Source organism: Cyprinus carpio, chromosome B2 (genome assembly GCF_018340385.1).
Source record: "Cyprinus carpio isolate SPL01 chromosome B2, ASM1834038v1, whole genome shotgun sequence".
Lineage (NCBI taxonomy): Eukaryota > Metazoa > Chordata > Actinopteri > Cypriniformes > Cyprinidae > Cyprinus > Cyprinus carpio.
In genome coordinates, this window is record NC_056598.1 from 16,931,217 (window position 1) to 16,955,762 (window position 24,546).

Here is a 24,546-nt window from a genome sequence, read left to right on the forward strand (position 1 = left end):
TTGCAGGTCATCACATATTAATTGCTTAGCTGACTTGCTGCAAGTGAAGATTGGATTAGGAGTGACGTAGCCCTGCCTACAGCCCGAGACACTTGGCTAGACTCCATCATCTCCACCATCCTACAGCAGTTTGGAAAATAAATGGATCAGTGGATGGATGGCAAGCCTGTGGGATGGATCATTCCTAAAACAATTAACTTGAGCCCACCTTTCTCATTCCTCAAACTGAACTCTGGCTTTGCTAATGGCACTCTTGGGGATGAAGAAGAAGTTGACATGATTGTTATTCCATTTATAGGAAATTATAAAAAAAAAAAGAAAAAAAAAAGTAGAGGATATGCAGCATTTGCTAGCTATATGTCTTGAACAAAATACTATGGTCATGTCTTATTACCTTTTTTCTCCTCACAAGTGGTGTCACAATAAGCAGCTTGAGGAAGGAGACATGCAGTATATTCTAAGCAAATCCAGTGTACACTCTTCCGGTCTTACTCAGGGAAGTCAGGGTGGCCTATTTTGACCATGACACAGCTACGGCAGTTCATCCAGAGAGGAGATAATGAGGGCTCTATTTTATCTTGTCTATGACATTTATATTACTGTGGCTAATGGAGAAGAAACACAGGAAGGACTATAGTGACACCATCTACTCCCTGGTGAACTCTACTTGCCACTGTGCCCTTTCTTCTCTCACAGAGCTGAATACAAGCTGGATTTACTCAGCTATCTGTCTCCATGGCTAAGCTTTGTAAAAAAAAAAAAAAAAAAAAAAAAAATCAATAACCCATAAGCAGGTCTGTAGCCCATAGTCACTTACTTCCTTTCACCATCAGTGTGCCTCCTCCCTCTGCACACACACACACAATGTAAGTACAAAGATCAGTCAAGTGTGTATATGCGTGTATATATACCCTTTGGCTCCTAGCAAAGGCAAACTAAATTAAGAGGAAAACTCATTTCCTGATAACTTACTTAGACAATCAGGGACGGAGAACTGCCTGTTCTCTTTAAACAGAGGAGAGGGAATGAACTCAGAGTCATCATGGAAGACTGGTTCAGATTTAAAGACAGGAAATAAGATGTTCTGTAGTTAGGCATGTTTGCCTGAAATTAACAGGTTGTTGAATATATGCACAGGGTGGACAGAAGTCTCTCAGCCCTGAAGTAACCCCCAAATGATCCAGTAAATCTGTAATGTGCCTCAATGAACTTCATAATTGTGATGATGTCTTTGTGGCCATTTTGTGTTTTGCTTAACCCACACAGAGTCTAAACATCAGTAAACAAACTAGAACGCAATGTCTTGACACTTCAGAGCTCCTACTACAACAGAATATTCTTCTTCTGCACCTGCATACTAATTCATAAGAACACTGGTCTGTCAAGATTAAATTTGATTTTTTAAATAGTACTGACCGAAGAGTATATAACCAGTTATGTATAATATAATACAGTGTGGTCAGCTCCGACTCCTTTAATATGTGATGTACTCCAATCTTCAAACAAAAGGAATTGAATGGGTGATCTGAGTGATGTCAGTTCACAGTCTGACTTATGTTGCTGCCTGGAATTAAACCACATTGGTTCATTATGCCAGAGGAGAACTGGATGATGACTAAGCCTGGTTTCTCCCAAGTTCTTTTCTCCATTTCTGTCACAGATACAATTTGGGTTCCTTGCCACTGTCACCTTTTGGCCTGCTAAGTTAGGGGATACTTAATATTTGGCAATATTATCAACTTGTTTGCACAGACATTATTGGATGATGGCATCACTGAATCAATAATGAACTGACTTTAACTGAATTATGATATAATATAATATGATATAATATAATAACATTTTAGACACTTAAACATTTTATAATGGATTATAAATATATGATATTACAAGATATAAACTTACAATTTAGATATACTCAACATTTTAGAATATGATACTTTTTGCTCTGCATTGAAAATAGTTCAAAGCCACAGCAGAATATATTGCACCAAGCAACACACAGTAGTAAAGCCTTTTCAACAAATGGGTCGGGTGAGTGATTCAATGACTCATAAAAATGAATCATAAAAACTCTCGTTTAATTTCTGAATGAATCTGCTTCACCGATAAAGAATTTACTACCTGCTAATATCACAATGTAACCTATAAAATAAAATAAAATAAAATAAGCTTTTTACAGAAAGGCATGTGAATCTTAAGAGAAAAATACAGTGTGTTCAGTGTCTCTCAATGACCTCTTCCTATCCCACATGATATATGATAAAACCAGACACCAATTTTTGTTCTCATGTGACAGCGCTGACAGTGGAGTTGATAGGTAGTCTGTTCTGGCAGGACTGCTGAATGTGTGCTTTTCAATAAAATCAACTCCAGACGCTGTAGACAGGCTGACAAGTCAAACTGTCATAAGACAAGTATACACCTAAAGTCTAGGATCCTGTGTTCCTACATGTCTGTTATAGCTTTCATTCTTTAGACCTCAGGCCTGCTCTCATGTGAACCGAGGGTGGGCTGAAAATAAACACCTATTAAAGCCATTTTATTCCTCTTCTTCAGAGAACCATGACAGCATGAACTCTCTGGACCATGTGCTTGGGAGATATTTTTGGCACAGATTAGAGCACAGTAACCCATGACAGACACAAAAATATGCTGGAGGGGGCAGTGAGACATGGGCATCACTTAATTGTTATGACCACAACAACATACTTTAGTGCATCTGTGAGTCTGTCTACACATAGATGTTTTATGGCTATCACAGAGGAGAATGTGGATTGTCTTTCTTTTAATCTGAGAAACAAGACATTGTGTGGCTTCGGGCCATGTTGGTTGTGAAATGGCCATGATATGGTGTACTTGCATGTCCTATTACAAACTGGAAATGTTTGCTTTTGACCAAAATGCCCTTTTATAACAGGCAGTGTTTGACAAAAACAGCCAGATGAACTGCAGAACAACATCTCTAAATCCTCCTGTTGTAATTAGTTAGGGTATGTTGTAATACTTGTGAACTCTCTAAACAATCAAAAATACATACTTATATAGACAGACCCTTATATACTCCTATTAGTGCCATAGCAGAGCAGTGGTTATAATAATTGTATAGGTTTCATAAACATGCAATGCACTCAAATGCACAGAAGGTTAATGACTTTACAGAAGGCATATCTCACTGCACATGTAAACATGTGCATGTGAACAGACCTCACTTGAGCAGTCATCCCAATTAAATACGCTATCTCAAGCTATCTAACTCTAAACATACCATTCATGAATATGAATTGGTTCTGCACTTCCCATAAGAGCAGATAGTTCTTGTTAAAGATCCTCTCTTTCCTCACAGGCTTTGCAGCATGATCAGCAATCTCATCACTCTTCTCCATCCCTTGTTCTGGTTTAGTTTAGAGTCACTCCGGAGGGGAATGGGTGAGACTAATAGCCTTAGTAGGAGGAATGCTTTCTTTGCCTCAACATTAATTGTTTTGAGTAATTGACATTTTTTTCTCAGTAGGTGCAGATTCTTTTTGTTTTTTAAAGTGTTTAATGACCAGCACTGGACTGTAACCTTACTGAATAGTGTTACAGTCACTCAGTTACAGTAGCTTTAAAATAATTTTCCCCTCAGTTTTCGATTCATAGTAACATGGTCCAGATGGTGGCAGACTTCCATCAACATAAAATGAGTGAGAAAATCAATTATGAACCTTCTATCTTGGATGTGTGGAGAGATATTATAAAAGTTCAAGTTTAGAGGTGTAAAGCAGAGTCAGTGTCACATTACCTCCCATTATATTTCTGGGTAAGCATTAACAGCACTATTTTTAAGTGTGCTAAAATGAAATAGATTTTTTCTGTTTGGGTAAATATAGAGTACCCCACAGTGGGGATCTGTGCACCTTATTTGCAGAGTAGTGGTTTGACTGATCACACTGTTCATTGAAGGAATCAAAAATTCACATACAGAGATTTCTTTCATTTTTTTCATGTTTCATGTTCTATTTTGACGTACTGTAAACCTGAATTAAACTGCTTCTTGAATGAGAAAAAAACTGTAGGGCAGGATATAATTTGGTCTATTCTGAATTTATTGGATCATTGGTTCATTGTTATCTGCTCTTGCTGGAATCTCATGTGAGTGACAGGTTCAGAGGGGAGAGGTTATTGTCCCGCCCTCAGGCTAGTCACCACATCATCAGAGAAAAAATGTTGTTACAAGAGGGAGTTATTTTGATTAAAGGGGTCATATGATGTATTTGTTGTAATGAAATGGGTTTATGCGGTTCAAAAAAACATTATTTTCCACATACTGTACATTATTGTTTCTCCTCTATGCCCCGCCTTTCTGAAACACGTTGTTTTTTTACACATCTCATCAGTCTGAAAAGTGAGGTGTGCTCTGATTGGCCAGCTATCCAGTGCATTGTGATCATCCGAATGCCTCAAGCGTGTGACGGAAATGTTAGGCCCCTTGCCATACTGTGATGTATGTCCTGGTCAGAACACCGGTGCTATCAGACAAAAACAATAAAACCCACTACAAACGAGGCATTTGTTGCATCCAGTGGGAACATAATTACGGATTATAATGACTTATACTGTGTTTTACGTGCTGCGTTGCATCGCGCCATGTAAACATAAAACCATGTCTGCATATGTGATCGGAGAAACGACAAGCTCTACTCTACACCATAGACTGTATAAAAACATGGACGTAGTGTCCATGACATCACCCGTAGATTTCTGAAGAGCGTTTTTGAAGCTCAAAGTACAGTAGGCAGAGGCAGCCGTCGCAAGCTTGGCAGCGCATCACCGCACGACAATCCCCAATCATCGAAAATAGGCAAAAGGCGGGAGCTGGTTGTTGAAGCCACACCCACCTAGCTCGACGGTAGTGTCAGCAGCGGCAATCCACCTGTCACTCAAGTGTCCACACCCTTAATTATGCAGAAGGCTAAGGCTTAATATAATCTAAATGGATGAGTTATAAAAAAAAAATCACCCCCTCACAGTTTTCATGTAGGCCAAAATTAGCTATATAGACCAAAACAATTTTTTGTACCAGGCTGTAAACATGTTTTTTATTGCTGTAAAGTTGGGCATTTTAACATGGGGAGTCTATGGGATTGACTCCCTTTTGGAGCCAGCCTCTAGCGGCCAGTCGATAAATTGCAGTTTTAGTCCTTCCATGTCGGCTTCACGAGAGGGAGTGGGAGGTTGCCGCTTGCTCTACACCAGCGGTTCTCAATTCCAGTCCTCGCGCCCCACAGCTCTGCATATTTTGCACGTCTCTCTTTGTTAACACACCTGATTCAGATAATCAGCTCGTTAGAAGTGAGCTCAGTGCATGAACTGTGTTCCCATTGACATGGTCAACCTACACAATGTTAATTGCTCCCTACTCCCTGAGCAGGGGAAATCTTTTGAAGTTACCTCACTTCGGAACATTCATTCACGGATTTGTGCTGCGCAACATCTTCACACACGGACAAGTGTGGCATCATATACCTCTGTAAATAAATACAATTAAAATTCACGTCTCGCACACTTCAATGCACTTTGAATGGAACATATACATTTGCTTCGAACTGGAATCATGGCGGAATATCATGTTATGTCCACTTCACAGGGCACTTATGTTATGCAGAGCAGAGGGGCGCGAGGACTGGAATTGAGAACCGCTGCTCTACACTGCTTAAAACTGGCGTTTGAATCATCAAATCCTTTACATATGTAAACTACAGACTGTGAGTCAGAACAGCCAGCATTGTAGTCTTCTCTCCCAGGATCAGGAAACTGCCCTCCATAAAATGTGCTGCACACATCTGAATATTTGGGTTGAGCTGTTCTGGAACAGTGTACAACTTACACTGACTAAGTTGTAAGTTGGGATGTAGTTGTGTCCTATTTTGGAAGTCCAAACAAAGTTTTTTTGGCTTTCAAAACGAAACAGCGTCTTCACATCATGGCAGCAAGAATCAAAGGTTACGCCTTCTTTCTTTGCATGAACATTTGGGCGGCATTATGCAAATCTTCCCACATCATGACGTAGACATGTGGGGGCTTGTTTAAAAGAGCCATTTTAGGAGGGAGTGGACGAGTCTTAGCTTTTATAAAGAATTTCTCTTTGGGTTTGAGACTTTAGTTTTTGCAACTTTACAGATCTTCTTTATGCACCAAGAGCTTGTAACACTCCAAAGAGAAAGGAAAACTTGAAATCGCATCATATGACCCCTTTAAAGATTAAGAGAGCACATGAATTTAAAATATACAGTGGGCTATTTATATATGTATGTGTGTGTGTGAACATTTGGGGCGGCGTTATGTAAATCTTCTAGATAGATAGATAGATAGATAGATACTGTAGTTTACCTGGGCGCTGATTACTTCAGTGCAGTACAACATTCCTGCACTAGCTAAGGTGGGGAGGGAGGATACAAGAGCTCTTAGCCTATCACGACCATGCACATGGGAGTAAATCTCTCTCCTCTGTATCCCTTCTCTCTCTCTCTCTCTTTCTCACTGCCCGAGTGTGACTTAGCTGTGGCTCTGGTCTGCATGAACAGCAGTAGGAAGCCAACTGACACACAGTGATCATCTCTGCTGCCTCCCTGGTTTAATCTGCATGGCGACTTAACACAGAGATTACATCTGCAATAAGAGCACTGTGTTTGACCAGCAACTACACAAGTAGATTAGATGCCTGATGCTTGCCTGGTTCTGAATTATTAGGTGGATAATTTCTCCGAAGCGGGAGAAGTAATTAGACATCAGCATGCTGTGCATTTCTGCATAGCGAGAGAGTTTAACAACCTCAGCTCTTTCAGTGATTCAGTTCTTCAAGTGTTCAGTTGTGTCCTCACTGTGGTGCCGCAAGCTGAGCAGATGGATCTCTCCAAGGACTCCTCAACTGGTTTCACTCTCCAGTATTCGTCAGAGCAACAATGAATATTAGCAGAGAAGGATAGCAAATCAATTAGGTGGATGTCAGGTTATCTGCAAAGTTTGCACAGGTGAAGGTGTGTGCAGTTTCAGAAAGAAGGGAGAACTTTGGAAAAATCCCTTACCAGTGTGCTCCAGGAGAACTTGGAGAGATGTCCAAACCTTCACGTCTGGTCAAACCCTCCAAGCAGTCCCGAAAGGAACCTCCAGGGAATCGCTCACACATGCTGGTCGTCGGGGAAAGGTTGATGAGGGCTGGCAGTGAGGGCAACCTGGTGAGATCCAGACCACCCCAGAAGCCTTCTGACACCAATCCAGTGGGTTCCAATCCAGGTATTACCCTTCCTAAATTTGATTGGTGTTAGCATTATCTTGATTAGTTGATTAGATATTTGTGTCACACTACAAAATATTAGACATATAACCACACACACACATACAGATATGCTTACGGTTCTGCCATGAGTTTAGATCCGCCTGTCTGAGGAGCTTTTGTATGATATTCCTGACTGCAGCACATGAGTGCGCTTGTATAGTTTGGCTGATGCCTTCTCTATATGGGGGGATTAAGCCAGGGGTATGACCCTCACTGTTCACTCTGCTGATTAGCTACATTCCCTCCTCTTCATCAAATTATCTCACATCACTTGATCTCATTGGTGCTAATCAAACCAGCAACTCTCAGCTAGATTCACTAAGAGTTACACATGTTTTTAAACAGTAACTGAATAGGTAGCTAAACACATGGTTGTATTTATAATACTGATGTAAGCATAAAATGATTTGAAATCATTTATGAGACAGGAGATTCTATCAACCTATGCTCTTTCCGATTCATTTTTATGTATTTTTACACTAGTTGACTTTATATTCTCTGCAAAGTTCTATTTTAAGAAATTAACAATGGCATCTGTGTACTTGTGCATTGTGTAATAGTTACAAAAAGACTGGAAAAATGTTCAGAGAGAAGAGCAGTGATGGGAAGCTCCCTCAGTTGATGTCAGCAGTTGACTTATAAGTTTTGACAGCGCGGTTAGGCAAAAGTTTTGAAGAACTGTCACCGCTCTAATTAGGTCAGTTTAGAAACCACATGGTAGCTAATGGGTACAGGGACTGAGGCTTCTCGAATCAATTAATATTTTATCAGACACCTTCCACAAAAGACTTTCTTGTGGTTCATTACTGTAAACACACACATACATGCTGGTATTCCTATCATTATGGGGACATTCCATATATGTAATGGTTTTTATACTGTACAAACTGTATTTTCTATACCCTTACCCTACCCCTAAACTTTCCCCTCACACAAGATTTCAAAAAACATCAATCATTCTTTATGATTTATAAGCTTGTTTCCTCATGGAAACCAAAAACAAACAAACAAACAAAAAAAGCCCCCACAAACTCCAGATTTATTGGTACTATACTTGTGGTGACATTTGGTCCCCATAATGTAGTGAATACCAGGTACACACACACAAGTAAAAATAACACAAACACAAACTATTTCAAAACAAGGCTAGTTATCAGGTACTACATTCTTTGTAATACAAGATCCATAATGGTAACACAAACAGCAAACATGCAATTTAAAATCCAATTCCAATAGTACACTTAACTATAAATATGCAAACTCATTTTGCTCATTTTTGCAGAATATAACAAACTCAGTAAGTTACACAAACACAAAGCATGCTGGGTAATGGGTGGTGTTACATTACCATACAGAATCTTTTTTTTTTTAATTGCCCTTTGAAAATAGAAAATTTTATTATTTAAATGACCCACCTGAACACACATTACTATTATGTGTTTTATTTCCATGTAATCTATATCATTTAAAAGTTTGGGGTCAATAAGATTTTGAAGTAGTAATACAAATATTTTTTTCATCAAGGATGCATTAAATTCAAAGTTCCAGATTCTAAGTGACAGTGACAGTTTTACTTGATTACTAAAGAAAAATATTTTAAATTAATACTGTTCTTAAAAAATCAAATAATCCCTAAAATATGCTTCAGGGATTCCACAAAAAAAAAAAAAAAAAAAAAAAAAACAAGAAGCACAAGAGTATAGAGCTTATTTATGTTATCAGTCTCCAGTGACTTCCAAATGCCAAAATAGTTTTCTTTCACTTCAATGATTTTTACTCACACTGCTTGGAGAGGTACGAGATTGAAGGCACAGCCTTAGAACCACTGTCCCCTGCTGTCCCCTATTCCCTCCGTCAGGTCTATTAAAACAGAGATTTATCCTAGAGACAGCACCAATCCTGCCACGCTGCTGCAGATACAGTACATGACATTTCCACAGGCACAGAATCCAACACCGCATGGACTCTTAAAGTTCTTTCTATCCTCAGAGGCTCCAAATGGGCTGAAAGAGATTCCTCGGAAAAGCCTGCAGCCCCAATTGCCTCCATGAACTGACACCTAAATTTAAAGCCTCTTTTCTTGTGGATATGTGCAACGAACTGCAGTTCATGTTTATGAAAAATGTATTTTTTCCTATTCAGCTGAACTCCAAAATGTATTTTTAGCAAAAAGTGCACCTGAGATATCACACCTGTTTTTATGACAGCCTAAAGCTATGTAACTAGCAAAAAAAATAAAAAATAAAAAATGGTTGTCACATCAGTTTGACTGCAACAGTGCAACAGTCAGGTTTTGGAAATAAAAATTCCATTCATTTTCTCTGTCAAGGGATTGATTTTAAACAATAACTTATGAGACAGACCTACTGTGAGCTACAAAGTTGTTAATCTATGATATATGCTTATATATGCTTTTGTTACTTTTTTTATCTAAAAAACTTTGTTCAACAATAGAGTTACCCAAGATTACCCAAGAAAAATAAAATCTCCACCAATCGAAACAAGTAAATTACACCAAAACTCTTAGTGCCCTTAATGAGAACTCTTAATGTATTGTTTCTACATAATCTTTAAATCAAAAGTTTTATACTTCTCTCTCATTTTTAGTCAATACCATTAAAAAACCTTTGTCTTTTTGCCCAATTTTCAAATACTTTTTCAAAACATAATTTATTCATTCATTCATTCACTACCAACTTTTGTGACAGTTACATATTAGCGTAGCTTTTCCAGTAAGGAGGTTTTTTTTTTTTTTTTAAGTAGAGGTACTGTACAGCACAACCAGTTGTTACATAGTTTTTTTTTAAATAGGCAAATAATCAAACACAATTGCCAAAATGTTCCTCTCTCATTCTCTTTTATTCTAGCAGATTGGTTCGTTTTAAAACAGTCCTCTCAACAGTCTACTGTGTAGCATTAAGGATTCATTCTAGTGAAACAGTTCATTTGAATAGTTCATGTAAGTCTTCACAATGAGATGATTTACCAATTCATCCCCTACTATATTTTTTTCTTGCTTATGTAAATTAGGATGTTTTTGTTGTATTGTACATTTACCTTTTCAAATTTGATACCTTAACTGAGATTTGTTTAATTCAAAACCTGTAACTGTTTTAGTGCCAGCAGAAATACTGCTCTGATTAAACAATTACATCATTTGATAAATATATCCTTTTATATATAATAAAAATCACTGTTAAGTAACTTCAGTGTAGTTATCTTTTTTGTAGCTGCTTCAAATCATCATAAGCTTGCACTGTAGTTTAAACCTGTGCTCATGCTTTTTATATCACCAAATATGTAGTCTTTAAAATAGTGACTCTTTGATTTTGTGCTAGCTTAGGGAAAGGAATGAGAAATATGTTTCAAAAGCAAGTTACATTAATCATAATTAGGCTACAGTGGTGTAGCGGGTGAGGAAATGCTTTGCTAGGTTGGAGATAATTTGGGCCTCTCTTTGCTAAATAGTGTGATTACATTCGCCTACTCTGCAGCTGTATGGGAAAAATTGAAAGTTCTCAAAAAAGCGTTTGGAACAACAAATTGTTCTCTTTATGACAGAGTTAATGCTTATCGCACAATCAAACCCTAAGAAAAACAGGATGCTTTTTTTAAAGCAACACACTCCCATTAGGAAATGTCACTTTAGTGACTTTTAACCTACATGCAAAATGTGTATACGTTTTATCGTCAAAGCTTAACATTTCACTTAATCATCCTACTAAACTGCTTATTGTACACAGAAATTAAATATGTCTTCATCTTGCTAGTGAAATTAACTTTAATGCTCTGCAGTTATATAACCTCTCTGCATCTGCCACTAAAGCACTAATGTAATACAGGAATTAGCCAGATCTTCATGTGCCATTGTGTCAGCTTAATCAACAGGAAGCAATATGGTTTGACATCAGTGTGATCTCACACAGGAAGTGTGCCTGTCTTATCCCATTCCTCTCTGCTGCCCTGTCCAACCTCATTTTTGTCCCTGCCACAAGCTTAGCTCTATGGCATTCTCACAGCTTTGAACCAAACAGTTCAGAAAACATACAGTATGCAGAGCACAACAACCTAAAAAAAAAAAATCAATGTTGGAAATTATGGAGCTTATATTTTTTCCAAGATTCAATCCTATGTCCACATTAACATTCCTGTCATTCATCAGCACATTCTGCATGGAAGAACTGCAGAAAAGTGGTTAATACACTGACCAATGTGCAATTTTCTGATAATGATTTGGAGCTTAAAGCTGCTGTGAGCATGCGTTCAGTCTAATCTCCAATCAAGTCCAGTTTGTCTGGTTATGTAGTAGCTGAGCCCAGGAATATCAGTGCTCACTGTTGTCAGAACCACACTACTTCAAAACCTGAGCGGGCCAAGATCCACACTGCAGACTGCTTAGCTTGGCCTCTTCAGACAAAGTTATTAAAGATACACATTCCCCCCACACAATGAAAACTGTCTATAATGAGACTTAGAGGTGACTAGAGGGAGAAGACGCTATCCTTCTTCTCAGAGAATTGATTTCCTACTCATTATAATCAGGAAAGACAATTCATTACAGACCATTTGGCAGCTGGAGTTAGTCTGTTTAAAATAATAATTCTGTAGAGCTGTTGTCAAAGTTTATGTTCTATTTCAGTTGTTAGTCAAGCCACTGAATTATCACATTTTATTAGTATTTTATTTAAAGCCTGAGATGTGAGTAAAGCCAATCTGGGACTATCAGTCATTCACAATGTAACAGGTTGAAGTGTTGTAACTGGCAGCAGTGGTGGCAGAGAGCGTTTCCTGAGGTTATCTATTACCATATAGGTGGAGGTCATGTATTATTTGAAAATGGCATGGTTTGGTTTCTCTTTCTCCATAGTTTATGTTGTTTTTTGCTCTGCACACATATAGAGATTCGAAAGGAGATGCTTTCTCAAAGTATGTATTTTTTTTGGTTTACTGGCTAGCACCAGATAGCTGGTTTTACTATTTTTAGAGTATTTTCAGGTTCCAGTCATGCAAATTTAGCAAAAGTTACAGTGAAAGTACCTACAAACTTTAAATAGGTGACAGGGGACCCAGCATAAGGAGACATGACAAGCATACTAAATGCAAAATGAACATAGCAAACTCAAAACTAGCTTTTTCCTGGAAGGTTAAAACTTATGAAAATATTAGAAAAATATTATTTAAAAAAAAAATAGGCCTTAACACTTTAATTATGCCAAATAAACTACGGATACTGGACAGTAAGTTATGAAGTCTGAACAAAACTAAAACTGTTATTTATTTTTTATTTTTTTTGCAAATATAAGTTAATGAACTGAACATAATGAAATTATGTTCCTTTTAACAAATAACCTGTACAAGCAGCAAAAAAGTTGTTTTTTCCTCCAAGCAAAATAATTGGCAAGCCATGTATTCATGAATGAATGTAGATTAGTAGAAGTAAAAGGCTAAATGTATTATAATGTATTACAATGTATTTTGTACTTTAGTCTATACAATTTTTGTACATTACACAATTAGTACAATGTACACTTTTTTAGTCATTTATTTATTTATTTTATTTTATTTTTTGGAGGAGGAGACCCTATTTGATGTCTATGTCAAAAAAAAAATATTAAAAAAATTATATCTGATGCCATTTTAATCCAACTACAGGTTGGAATTGGAATATGATGAATTGGAGTTTTGGCAGTGATAAATTACTTACAGGTGCATAATGAGCCAAGAACAGACTAATGCACATAATTTGAACTCTTTATTACTACCGAGGCCTGTACACATTCTTCAAATATGTCATAGTACAGTTTATTATGTGCATTCTCATTTGAAGATTTTTTTTAATAGCTGTTATTGCACAGCACTGAACACAGAATACATCATCTTTATGCTTGACTGAAACTGTCCTTTTAGATAACTCTAACAGATGCTGTCAAATCACAGAAGCATCTTGTAGCTGTCATACAAGGACAACACTACATTTCCAAATGCTTCAACTGCTGCCAAACAAGCCAGATCTAACTGATCAAAAGCCACTGTCGTGAAAACGCTGCACTGTTTCTCTTTATCGGTGTTTGGGTTCTTCATGCCTTGTCCTTGTCTCGACTTCCAGTAATGTTTTGAGTGCTTTTTCATTTTCTCATATAATTCTCTATATCTTTGTAACCAACTGAATCATAGAAGTGAATTCTGTAAAAGTCCTTCTGTTTTAAAACAAGTCTTATATGATGAAGCTGAATCCATTGTAGCATAATATACTTTATCATGGGCATTTCAGCCAGGGATAAATTATGGATTTAGATTAGATTTGTCACTGGTTAATTAATAGACAGCCCAGAATGGCTGGTAACTTGGTATACTGCCTAGTCCAAATGCCACTAGCTATGATGTCATGTTTTTTACAACAGCAAAAAATAAAAGAGAGAGAGAGATTTGTGTCCCTTATTCCTGCTCTCTCTTACCCACCTCACCATGGCTCCCCATCTCTGTGCTTGTCTTTGCCCAGCCAGAAGCTCTAAATAGGAGTAAGCAGCAGAGAAGGGATCCTTCTCAGGACCATAATGAATTTCTCCTCCTCTCATCTGTGCTGTTTGTGATGTGCGCTTTACACACTCACTGAGAGTGTAGTGCACCATTGCAGCATGACAGTCCAGAGGACCCTGCTTCAGGGCACAAGTGAACTAGATCAATCAGCTTGGCTTTGTCAACCCACCGTTACAGCTGTGTCCCTCCATGCACTGTGCTGCTCTTAGGTGCCACATCCTTTTGGCAGCCTTTTTGTTTTAAATCAAAACACTGATGGAGACAGTTCCTCAAATACATCCTTTATGTCTTTTACAAATCAGTGCATACATAGTTTAAAATAATTATGATTGTGTTTTTTTGTTTGTTTTGTTTCGTTTTTTTTTACAAGAAGTCTCTTATGTTTACCAAGACTGCATTACAGTAAAAACAGCAATACTGTGAAATATTATTAGATGTTTTTATGTATTTTTATTGTAACTTATTCTTAATGGCAAAGCTGAATTTACAGCAATTATTACTCTCGTCTTCATTATCACTCTAGTCACATGATCCTTCAAAAATCATTTTAATATGCAGATTTGGTGCAAAAGAAACATCTCTTATTATTATCAGTTTTAAAAACAATTGTGCTGCACATTATTTTTGTGGAAACTGTGATAGACTACCATTTAAAAGGTTGGGGCATAAAAAGATTTTTAAAATTAAAAATAATACTTATTTCCAGCAATACTATGATAATACTTTTATCCATCAAAGACACATTAAAAACTGATCAAAGTTTAGAGTAAAGACATTTATAATGTTTCAAAAGGTTTCACATAAATCCTGTTCTTTTTAGTTTTCTGTTCAACATCCTGAAATCATTCTAACCATGATTATCATACCCATTATTAATAACTGGGCAACAAATCAGCATATTGAAATGATATCTGAAGGATCATGTGCCACTAAAGACTGGAGTAAAGGCTGCTGAAAATTCAAAAATTTTAAAATATATTCAAATAGAAAAAAGTGGTTGTAAAGTGTAAAAATAAAAAATACTTTTTCTTTTAAAAAATCTTACCGATCCCAATCTTTTAAACGATAATATACTTATATTGTTTATCTGTTACCTGCTTTCAAGTTGATTGCAATTTTTGTTTTAGACTTGTTCGATTTATAGAACTACTGTAAAACAACATGTACACACATGTACATTGACACTGAACAATGCTGAGTGATGCTGACTTGCAGTCAATTCTCCTCAAGTCCAAAAGAGTTTCAGAAGAGTGTCTTGTATCCTAGAGACCTGGTGTATTTATACCCTCATTATGGGTTAGCTTGGAAACAGAATACCATTAGTGAAGATCTTAGAGGTGTAAACTTGGCTGCGGCAGTGCTTAAGTGTCTCATTGGTTGAATAAAGCTGACCTGCTCAGGGACTTTTATCTGTGTTGTTGGTGTCTGTCTAATGGTGCTGAAAGAGGAATGACTAAAAATATGATGTCCTCTGGGCAGCCCTTCATATAAATGTCAGTTTTGCCCATTGGACTGTATAGTTGGTCTTTTGTTATCACTTTGTTCTCAGTCTTTCTTTTAAATGTTAAAAGTGGCTGGAGAGAGTGGATTTTGATGTGAGAGGAAAGTTACATGATATAAAAAAAGGCAAAATGCTGGACATTTCAAAACAAGTACACTCTCAGAATAAAGTTCACAAGCTGTCAGTGGGGCAGTACCTTTTAGGTACTATTAAAGGAACCAATATGGACCCTTTAGGTACAAACATGTTCCTTTGAAAAGGAGTGCTGTGAAAATGGTATGGTTCTCACCATCATTTGTTTTTATGGTCATCTTATGAGATGTAAAAGAAAATAATAATAATATATTTATTTAAAATAATAATTAAAATATTAATTTAGAAACACATTAAAAAATATTAAATTGTATAATGTAGACTGTATCATTGTTTTCAAAATTGATAATAATAAAAAATGTTTTTTTCAGCACCAAATCAGCATATTAGAATGATTTCTGAAGGATTATGTTGCACTGAAGACTGGAATAATGGCTGCTGAAAGTTCAGCTTTGCATCACAGAAATAAATTACAGTTTAAAATATTTCAACATAGAAAAAACAGATATTCTAAATTGTAATTATATTTTAAAATATTTTGTTTTTCCTGTTTTTACTGTATTTTCGATCAAATAAATGCAGATGAGACTTAAAACATTAAAACATCTTAACAACTCCAAACTTTTGAACAGTACTGTATAATAAAATAATGTTTTTATCTCATTGTATAGTATAGCCACTGTTGTTTTGGCTCAATGCCTTGATGATTCTTTTTTTCTCACTCTATCGGTGGATGAACAGGAAGAGAGGGTGGAGGAACCAGCGGAAATTAGTTATTAACTGCAACAAGCAAAATCTTTTCCAATTCCTGCAAACAATGGGCAGGTGTTGGAAACATTATATGAAAAACAATGAGGAGTGGAATTTTTAGCATCTTCTGAGAAACATCTTGCTCTCCCAGGATAGTGAGAGATGTAACAGAATCTGCCTACTAATCTAAGCTTTGTTAAAATGCTGATTGTTGTCTGTTCAGGGTCACAGGTAGGGTTTGTTGCTGAAAAACGAACCCCTTGCTGACAGAATGAGAGCTGTGCTTTGAAACGTGAAGGATAGCTCTTATTGGCTTTATTGTGTTCTTTGTCTTAAACCTCTGATGCCGCAACCTGTGTCCAAACACTCTGGAACCACAAACATAAACACTTCTTAACTAATTGTCTAGGCAGTAATCTCTCTGTCACCACTGTCCTATGCTTGCTGATAGTATACAAAGGTGAGGTTTCAGGAACAGGAGTGCCATTAGTCTTACAATAGACCCTCCTTTCTGCTGCATTTCCGATTCGCACACACTCTAACTTACATAAACTTCAGCTCAGTAGTGCAGAGAGTAGAGCAGTGGTTTGAGCAGTGGGAGAGACACTCATATATTTAATAGAGGGAGGCAGTGTGAGCCTCACACCGAACAGGATACACATGCAAACTGACTCGGAGAACATTTAGAGCTGGTGAGTTTTTTGTAGGACTGAATTACCCCTATAAATGTCGAATCATTTATGGGCACACATTTCATAAACAGTGCTTTGGGATGCTTATGTTTTATGTTTGTATTGCTGCTTTAGAACTCCTTGCAGATATTGAACTTCGTCATTGAGATTTATACTGCATGTTTTAACAACCAGAACCAGACTGTTGTGTGTGGTGATTTAAAGTGCTGCAATTATGTGGACTTGAGCATTTTTTGCAAAGCTATTTGTCACTGAACCAGTGTAAAGAGATATTTCAGATTTTGAGATATATAATTTTTACATGACTAGTATGTTGATGGTGAGTGTGTTAGACTTTTTTATTATATACAGCAATACCTGACTCTGTTGTACTGTTGTATTTAAGGTAAATCCTTACAGTAGCACCACAGTATGCGAGTATGATTCATATTCAGGTTATTAATGTACAGGAATTGGGCAGTTGTATCAGTCCGGCAGATTAATTAAATAGGATGATCGTGGAATGAAAAACTGGCTTCACAGTTTCATTTCATGGAGCCAAAAGTTTTGACGATATTTAATGTTGTGTGTGGAGCAACTATTCACACCTTAAAATTCAAGAAATGTTTTCTTGTTCCTTTTCTCAGGAAATGTTTTAGTCATGCTTTATTTTGGCAGACCACATGTGTGCTTGTATGATTTAATAAGAGGAACAGTGTTTCAGCTCCATCTGCTATGCTTTGAAAAGACTGACACTGGCATAATGAAAGTGTGAAATGTACAAAGGGGAGTGTTGCTCACCTCATTTGCAGTCAAGATGTTATTTTTGTTATATACTCTCAGACATGCAGGCCAAGTGATCATTTCTTGCATAACAAAGCAGTCACATCAATTTAATAAAAAGTTTAGTCCTCTAGTAGGAAATAAAATGTCTGATAGCTTTACGGTCCGTCAAAAAGCAACGGAACTACCATGTTCAAGGCCCAGAAAGGTAGTAAGGACGTCAATAAAGTAGTACTCTCATGACATGGAACAGAGGAAATTGCTTAGTTAAGTAGTTATTTTTGGTTTTTTTGCACGCAAAAAAAAGTATTCTCGTAGCTTTATAAAATTAAGGTTGAACCCCTGATGTCACGTGGACAATTTTAATGATGTCCTTACTACCATTCTGGACCTTGGACGTGGTAATTCCATTATGTAAAGGATCAGAAAGCTCTCGAATTTCATCAAAAGTATCTTAATTTGTGTTCCGAAGATGAACGAAGGTCTTACAGGCTTGGAACGACATAATGGTTCGTAATTAATGACAGAATTTTCATTTGTGGGTGAACTATCCCTTTAAGTTAAGAGAACACATAGTGTCAACACCCTTACAATTATAATAGTTCACACAAAAATAAAAATTTGCTGAAAATGTACTCTACCTTAGAACATCCAAGATTTGTATGAGTTTGTAGATTTGGAGAAATTTAGCACTGCATCACTTGCTCACCATTGGATCATCTGCAGTGAATGGGTGCCGTCAGAACAAGAGTCCAAACAGCTGATATAAACATCACAATAATCCAGTAAAGTAATGCACTTACTTCATTTGACCAATTAACATCTTATAAAGCAAAAAGCTGTGTGTTTGTAATAAACAAAATCATCAGTAATATGTTTTGAACTTCAAATTATTGTTTCCTAGCTAAAATATGAGACAGCTAGGCCTATCGATAATATTGCTTTCTCCTGAATCTTGTTTTTTGCTTTCATTTTTAGGTGTACTATTCCTTTAACTTAAGAGGTTTGTTCTATTCAACTGCAGTGTTTTTAACAGACTACTCAGCAAAGTATGCTTCTTTCCTCAGAATGTTTAAAGCTACACTATTTAACTTTTTGCCCTCTAGGGTTTGAAGCATAACACTGTAAGTTACGTGCATTTTGGTAATGTGAGTTGGGCTTTGGTTTTGCTCTTCTACGTGTATGAATCTGATGTTTTGAAGTGTACCAGTGTTTTTAATAGATAATCATATTATCAGAGCAAATGTCACATGTTGGAAGTCTCTCCGCTGCCCCTTTCAATATATATAAAGAAATCCAATGGTTATAACTGGATGTGGGCGTTGCACTCAAAAATAAGCAGACTAAATGACTGTTTGACTGTTTGAGGTCAAAAGCATTCATGGATGAATCGTTCACACTACGATCTATGACATGCATTTAGAAAACAGTTGCAGGTAATGTTCATGAACAGACAGGTAATGTTCATTTCATGCCGAGTCTAAAGTAAAAATCTCTTCAAATGAACCAGATGATATTTCAATATAAAAACAAAGTATAATGTTTTTATCAAAATAAAACAGGATGCCATTTCAAATGCTCTGCATAGTAGCAAGAAAATGAACCAGCAGTTACAGGTACATAAATAATGGTATCAGTAAAGAGTTGGCTATGCCAGAGTAACCCGCAGACAGTGTGAAATCAGTACTGAAATCAGGGTTCAGATATTTGTGATACATCAACAGAGATTTGAGTCCTAATGGAGTAGAATGCAGGGCTCTACTGTGGGCCAGCTAAATGGTCTATGAAATAGCACTGGTTGATGAGGCTTAATTGTTGTTGAGGTCTGCTGAAATGCTAATGGCAATGCATCAGCCCAAATCTTTTGAGCCGAGGCATTTGTGTGAGTGGGCGCTGGATGGGTTGCATTCCACTGCTTTGCTGACTTAGAGAGGATTTGTATTTGACGTGATTGTGCCAGCACTGAGTTAGAGAGCAGGGACGGCACATTCAATATTTTCAACAACAGGTGTGGGGTTTATACTGCGACTGTGGGTGGCTGAAAGCATCAAAATGTGGTTGTGAAATACAACTGAAGTCATTTGAATTAGCTGTTAATTATACAATGTTAGTATGTTAACTGTTAAGATGCAACAGTGTGGCATGTGTTTGTACAGGAAGCATTTAACAGCACATTTTTTTCTTTCTTCATTTTATTAAAATTACATATGTTATTATGAGGAACTATAACAGTTTAGATCAGGGGTATCTGTACTTGCATTGTACATGTTGAGGGATAGATAGAGAGAGAAAGAGAGACTGCAAACTGCATACTATAAAATGGCCTGTAATAAAATGTGTATAGTGTGCAATATTAATGCATTTACATACTTTATGATGTTTATACTGCAATGCCATTACAAATATTCATTACTGATGTAGAGTTTTATACTTGTGCATTGCATTTTAATTTTACTTAATACATTTTAATGTGGGAAAGACACTGAAACATAGTTGAGTATATTAAGTATTTTGGATTAATTTTCACTTTTTCTTACAAAAATGACTTTAGTATCAAACAATAATTCCTGGACCCTCTGTAATTCTGCTCATAATCAAACTCATCTACATCTTAGATGGCCTGAGGGTCATTTTTCAGCAAATTTTCATTTTTGGGTGAACAATCTTTTAGATTTCACAAGATCTTTAAAGATTTGCCACTGCAAAACATGTCTGTTTAAAGAAGGAAATTACTTGCACTACATGCTTTGGTATAGCCTAGCACCCTTAAAAAAAAGCTGCCCGGAGACATTCGGAGTTGTGTTTATGTGCCATTAACTTAATGCTATTGATCATGCACTCTTTCGGTTCAGATGGAAACCTGCTCTCTTCTCAATAAACAATGAAGTAATGAACACTGAAACCCATAGCATTTTATGCAGTGCATCACATGTGTAGACACTGCACTGGCCTGCTCACATTGCTTACACAGTATGTGATGTACTCTAATGAGCTCTCTCTCTCTCTTTGCACATGTCCATTTGTATTCTGTCATGCTCTAGGACCCTGGTTTAACTCAGCTGAAGTTCACATACCAGTATTTACACTCCTTCGACAATCTAATGCAAGCTTGACTCATGAATCATGCATGTTTGAGAACAAGACTGTGATTTGTTCTGAGCTTGGAGGGAACAAGATATACTTTTTAAAACATCAACTTCACCATCTCCTCAGCACAGCAGAAGTACTGGTAAAACGATGAGCTTGCTGGAACGGTCTGAAGTCATTCATGTTGAGTTGCTAAGTATTATCAGCTGAGGAGCATTTTCGCCTGTTGTCACTTATCCTGCTTAGAAAAACTGGGTTGGAATAAGGTTTACTCACAAGATTTAATAATTAAACTAATTGGTCTGTTTACAGCATAGACAATAACTATAACTAAAAAGTCCACACCATAATTATAATGATAACAACACAGAGGAAGAACATCTTTGGAATCTTTTTCAAAACTAAGGACATCAATAAAATAGTCCATGTGACATCAGGGGTTCAACTGTAATTTTACGAAGCTATGAGAATATTTTTTTTTCTGTGCATTTATTCAACAATTTCTACTTTAATATTAATTAACACAATTTGTGTATTCACAAATTTGTGGGTGGGTTGCAACTGTAGCTCTATAGCAAAGGGCAAAGTATAGTGTTGCAGCCATACATCATGGTGTTTTAGTTTTAGATGAGGAGAGTTGGCTTGGGTTTATTGTTAGTCTGTGTAAATTACAAGGGGGCAGGAAAAACAGTCAAGGACAAATAAATGGAAAAGGCTATGCAAGGGGAATCTGGGCTGGGTGATATTTCCTGCCTGTGTTGATTCTGGTGTCCTGCTAAGTGTAGTACCAAGTTAATGGAAGATTCGTATGCTCTCCACTTATAGAACAGCAATGAAAAAGGGGACTTTATTTATTTATTTATTTATTTTGAAGAGACTAGGGTAACTCAACTTTAATATTTATCTATATTTGAGTCCATTCCAGACACTACATTTCTAGGCTTAGATAAACATCCATTGGTCTTGGTATAGTCAATACTCTAATGATACGTTCCAATCCTTGATGGAAAGCAGAGGTGAACAGCCTGAAGTTGAGTTTTCTCCGTTTTTTTTTTTTTTTTTTTTTTTGGCTTGCTAAAAAGTTCAGTTTGAACAGTTTGGTTTAAATATGCTGTTGCTACCCTGAGACGCTGATACTCTTGGCTATTAAAGCACTGTACAGGTTTCTATGGACACTACCTACTTTAGACTCTGAGAGGGGCTCCCAAAATAATTGCAAGGTCATGGAATATGTTTTACAAAGGAGGTACAGTACATTCCTCTCAAAGTGTGAAGCTCAAAGACTGCCAAGAAAAACACTCACACAGACTCCTACCATATTAATAGATACTGTTTTTTTTGAGACTGTAGCTCGGCATATATATATATATATATATATATATATATATATATATATATATATATATATATATATATATATATATATATATATTTAACTTTTTCCATATTTCTTTTTCCAGGTTTGACCAATCATAACATCATTCTTAGTAAACACTAGATGGCACTGATACATTATATTAAAGACATTTGTAGTAAACCATTTAGTCATCCAACCTGATTCCAGGGATTAGCTTCACCATTTGAATGTTGTATTGTTGTTTGGAACTTGTGCTTTGTACTTTGTATAACTAAGGATCTGTTCGAACAAGCCCGGGAATCATTGTCAGCAAGTTAGTTGATGAGAATGATGGATGTGTTGGTTTTATTTCATTCACACAGCATCCCTTCAGTTACATAACACTTCAGAGCATTTATTGCTGGACTATAAACGAATGCCAAACACAGTTTAGGATTTGAAAGATAAAGCAATTTTCCCATAACAGGACAGAGAGGGAAGTATGCAAAGCTGCTTATCATGGTTAGCACAGGCACCAACACCTATAATGCAAGCGCTGTAGTGAAAACTGATTGAAAGCAAGTCATTAAAAAGTCCCACATTTTATGACTATTCAGTTTTACATAATACTTCAGGATTCTCAGCTGAAGACAACACACTGAATACTAATCGCAATACACTGCAGTCTAAACATTCAAGGTATGGCAGATGGCAGACACAAAATACTCTAAGCATGCCAGATATGTCAAATGCCATAATTAGGACATTCACAATGCCAGTTAGAAGTTGATTTGCAGTGAGGGAATGTTTTCCTGGTCACAATAAAAAAACAAACAAAAAAATCTTTCCCATCAGAATGGGAAGACAAATAATGGCCTTGCCTGGAAAATCATTGTCTCACTGTGGATCTCATGACTAAGCTTGTTCTGTAGATGTCCTTTCATCAAAGTTACACTCAATATTTGTTTACCAACTAACTAATATTAGATATGTATTATTAAATACTATTAAATAATAATAGATATATATTAATTTCCAAGTCTCTTATGCTCATCAAAGCTGCAATTATTTGATCATATAAACAGTAAAAACAGTAATATAGTAAAATTATTACTTTTATTTTAATATATTTAAAAAATGTAATATATTACTGGGATGACAAGGATAAATTTTCTGCAGCCATTTCTCCAGTTTACATTGTCACATGATCCTTCAGGAATCATTCTGATAAATTCTAATAGATCTAATAGATTTCAATTAGTCAGAATCAGAATTCTCTGATAAATAAAAAATGGGAAAAGCCAAAAGAAGAAAGAAATATTGCTTTTTTGTAACAATGTTAAATTCTTTAGATAAATTTAATGCAAATTGATTTTTTTATTTTATGCCATCACACTCTTGATCACAGTTTAAGTAGGTGAAACAACTACTACTGTAACGTTGTCCTTATTACATTAGATGATTCCATCAAGTTTTGGTTATTTCTCATATATGAGGGGGATTTCCTTTTTTTGTTATATAGCAGTTATGCATCTATAGATTTTGTGTGTCTACATAGCATGTGACAGCTACACCTAATTTTCAAGCACACAATTCTCATGAAAGAGGCAGAGGAATCAACATTACTTCATTTTGAGAGGAAAGCAAATACTCATGATGCCAGGCCCGCAAATCCCAAAAACCTCTTGAAATCATCCACGCTTATATCTTAGTGTGGATGATGAGACATTAGTCAAACACAGTTTGACGTCCTGTATGTAAAACTTCAGATTAAACGTCAGAGTGAGACTTTCAAATGTGTTTACAAATGGCTAATGTTGTATGGCTGTGCCTCAGCATATCCACACCATAATGCCTACGTTTTGGAGATACAGGTTTTTTATCCAGTCCCACATACATAAACAACATCTGTGAGTGGAGAGAGGATATCCTCTCCATAAAGTGACCTCACATGCTTGGAGAATGACAGACAATACCTGGATTTTCTCCAGTGGTCTGTTTTACTGAGGAGAGTTTTCCGAGGAAGTGAAAGGATATAGGGGAAGGTTTTTAATAATCCATACACTTGGAAATGGATAACATTAAAAGACCATTAAGGGGAGAGTTTTACTGTGGAATAAATTAGATGCAAACATAGAAAGTTACCCAGAGGGCTTTGCAAGACCACTGGAGATAATGTTGGCTCATCTTTTGTTCATCTGAAGTAATTAAAAGGCAATAAAAATATAATGTAGATGATAAATGGATGGATGGGTGAATGGATAGATGGATAGATACAAGATAAATGGTTCAACAGTTTTAACAGATTTAATCAACAGCTCACTGTGATACAACTGTCTATAACACAAAATGTCATTTATTCATTGTCACACACATCTTCTAGCACACATTTTTGTCAAATGTAATGCTTCAATATACAAAATGTTATGTTATGTTATGTTATGTTATGTTATGTTATGTTATATGTTGC

General features: G+C 36.4%; 1 protein-coding gene and 1 long non-coding RNA gene across 7 annotated transcripts in view; one reads left to right on the forward strand and one right to left on the reverse strand.

Moving 5' to 3' along the window:
- Window positions 1-6,801: 6,801 nt before the first annotated feature.
- On the reverse strand, window positions 6,802-7,554 carry LOC122136206. The gene is made up of 3 exons (XR_006154018.1): window positions 7,395-7,554; window positions 7,068-7,287; window positions 6,802-6,921 (listed from the first exon to the last, which is right to left on the reverse strand). It is a non-coding gene; the product is annotated as an uncharacterized LOC122136206 (long non-coding RNA).
- The window catches only part of si:ch211-207d6.2 (sickle tail protein homolog), a 53,158-nt gene continuing 35,706 nt past the window's right edge, over window positions 7,095-24,546 (forward strand). For 5 of the 6 annotated variants that reach the window (XM_042718361.1, XM_042718366.1, XM_042718367.1 and 2 more), the window contains exon 1: window positions 7,095-7,275. In XM_042718361.1, the coding sequence (XP_042574295.1) occupies window positions 7,095-7,275 (181 nt within the window). Of the gene's footprint in view, window positions 7,276-16,742; window positions 16,892-24,546 lie in introns of those variants that run through there. The other variant, XM_042718364.1, reaches the window with a different exon arrangement.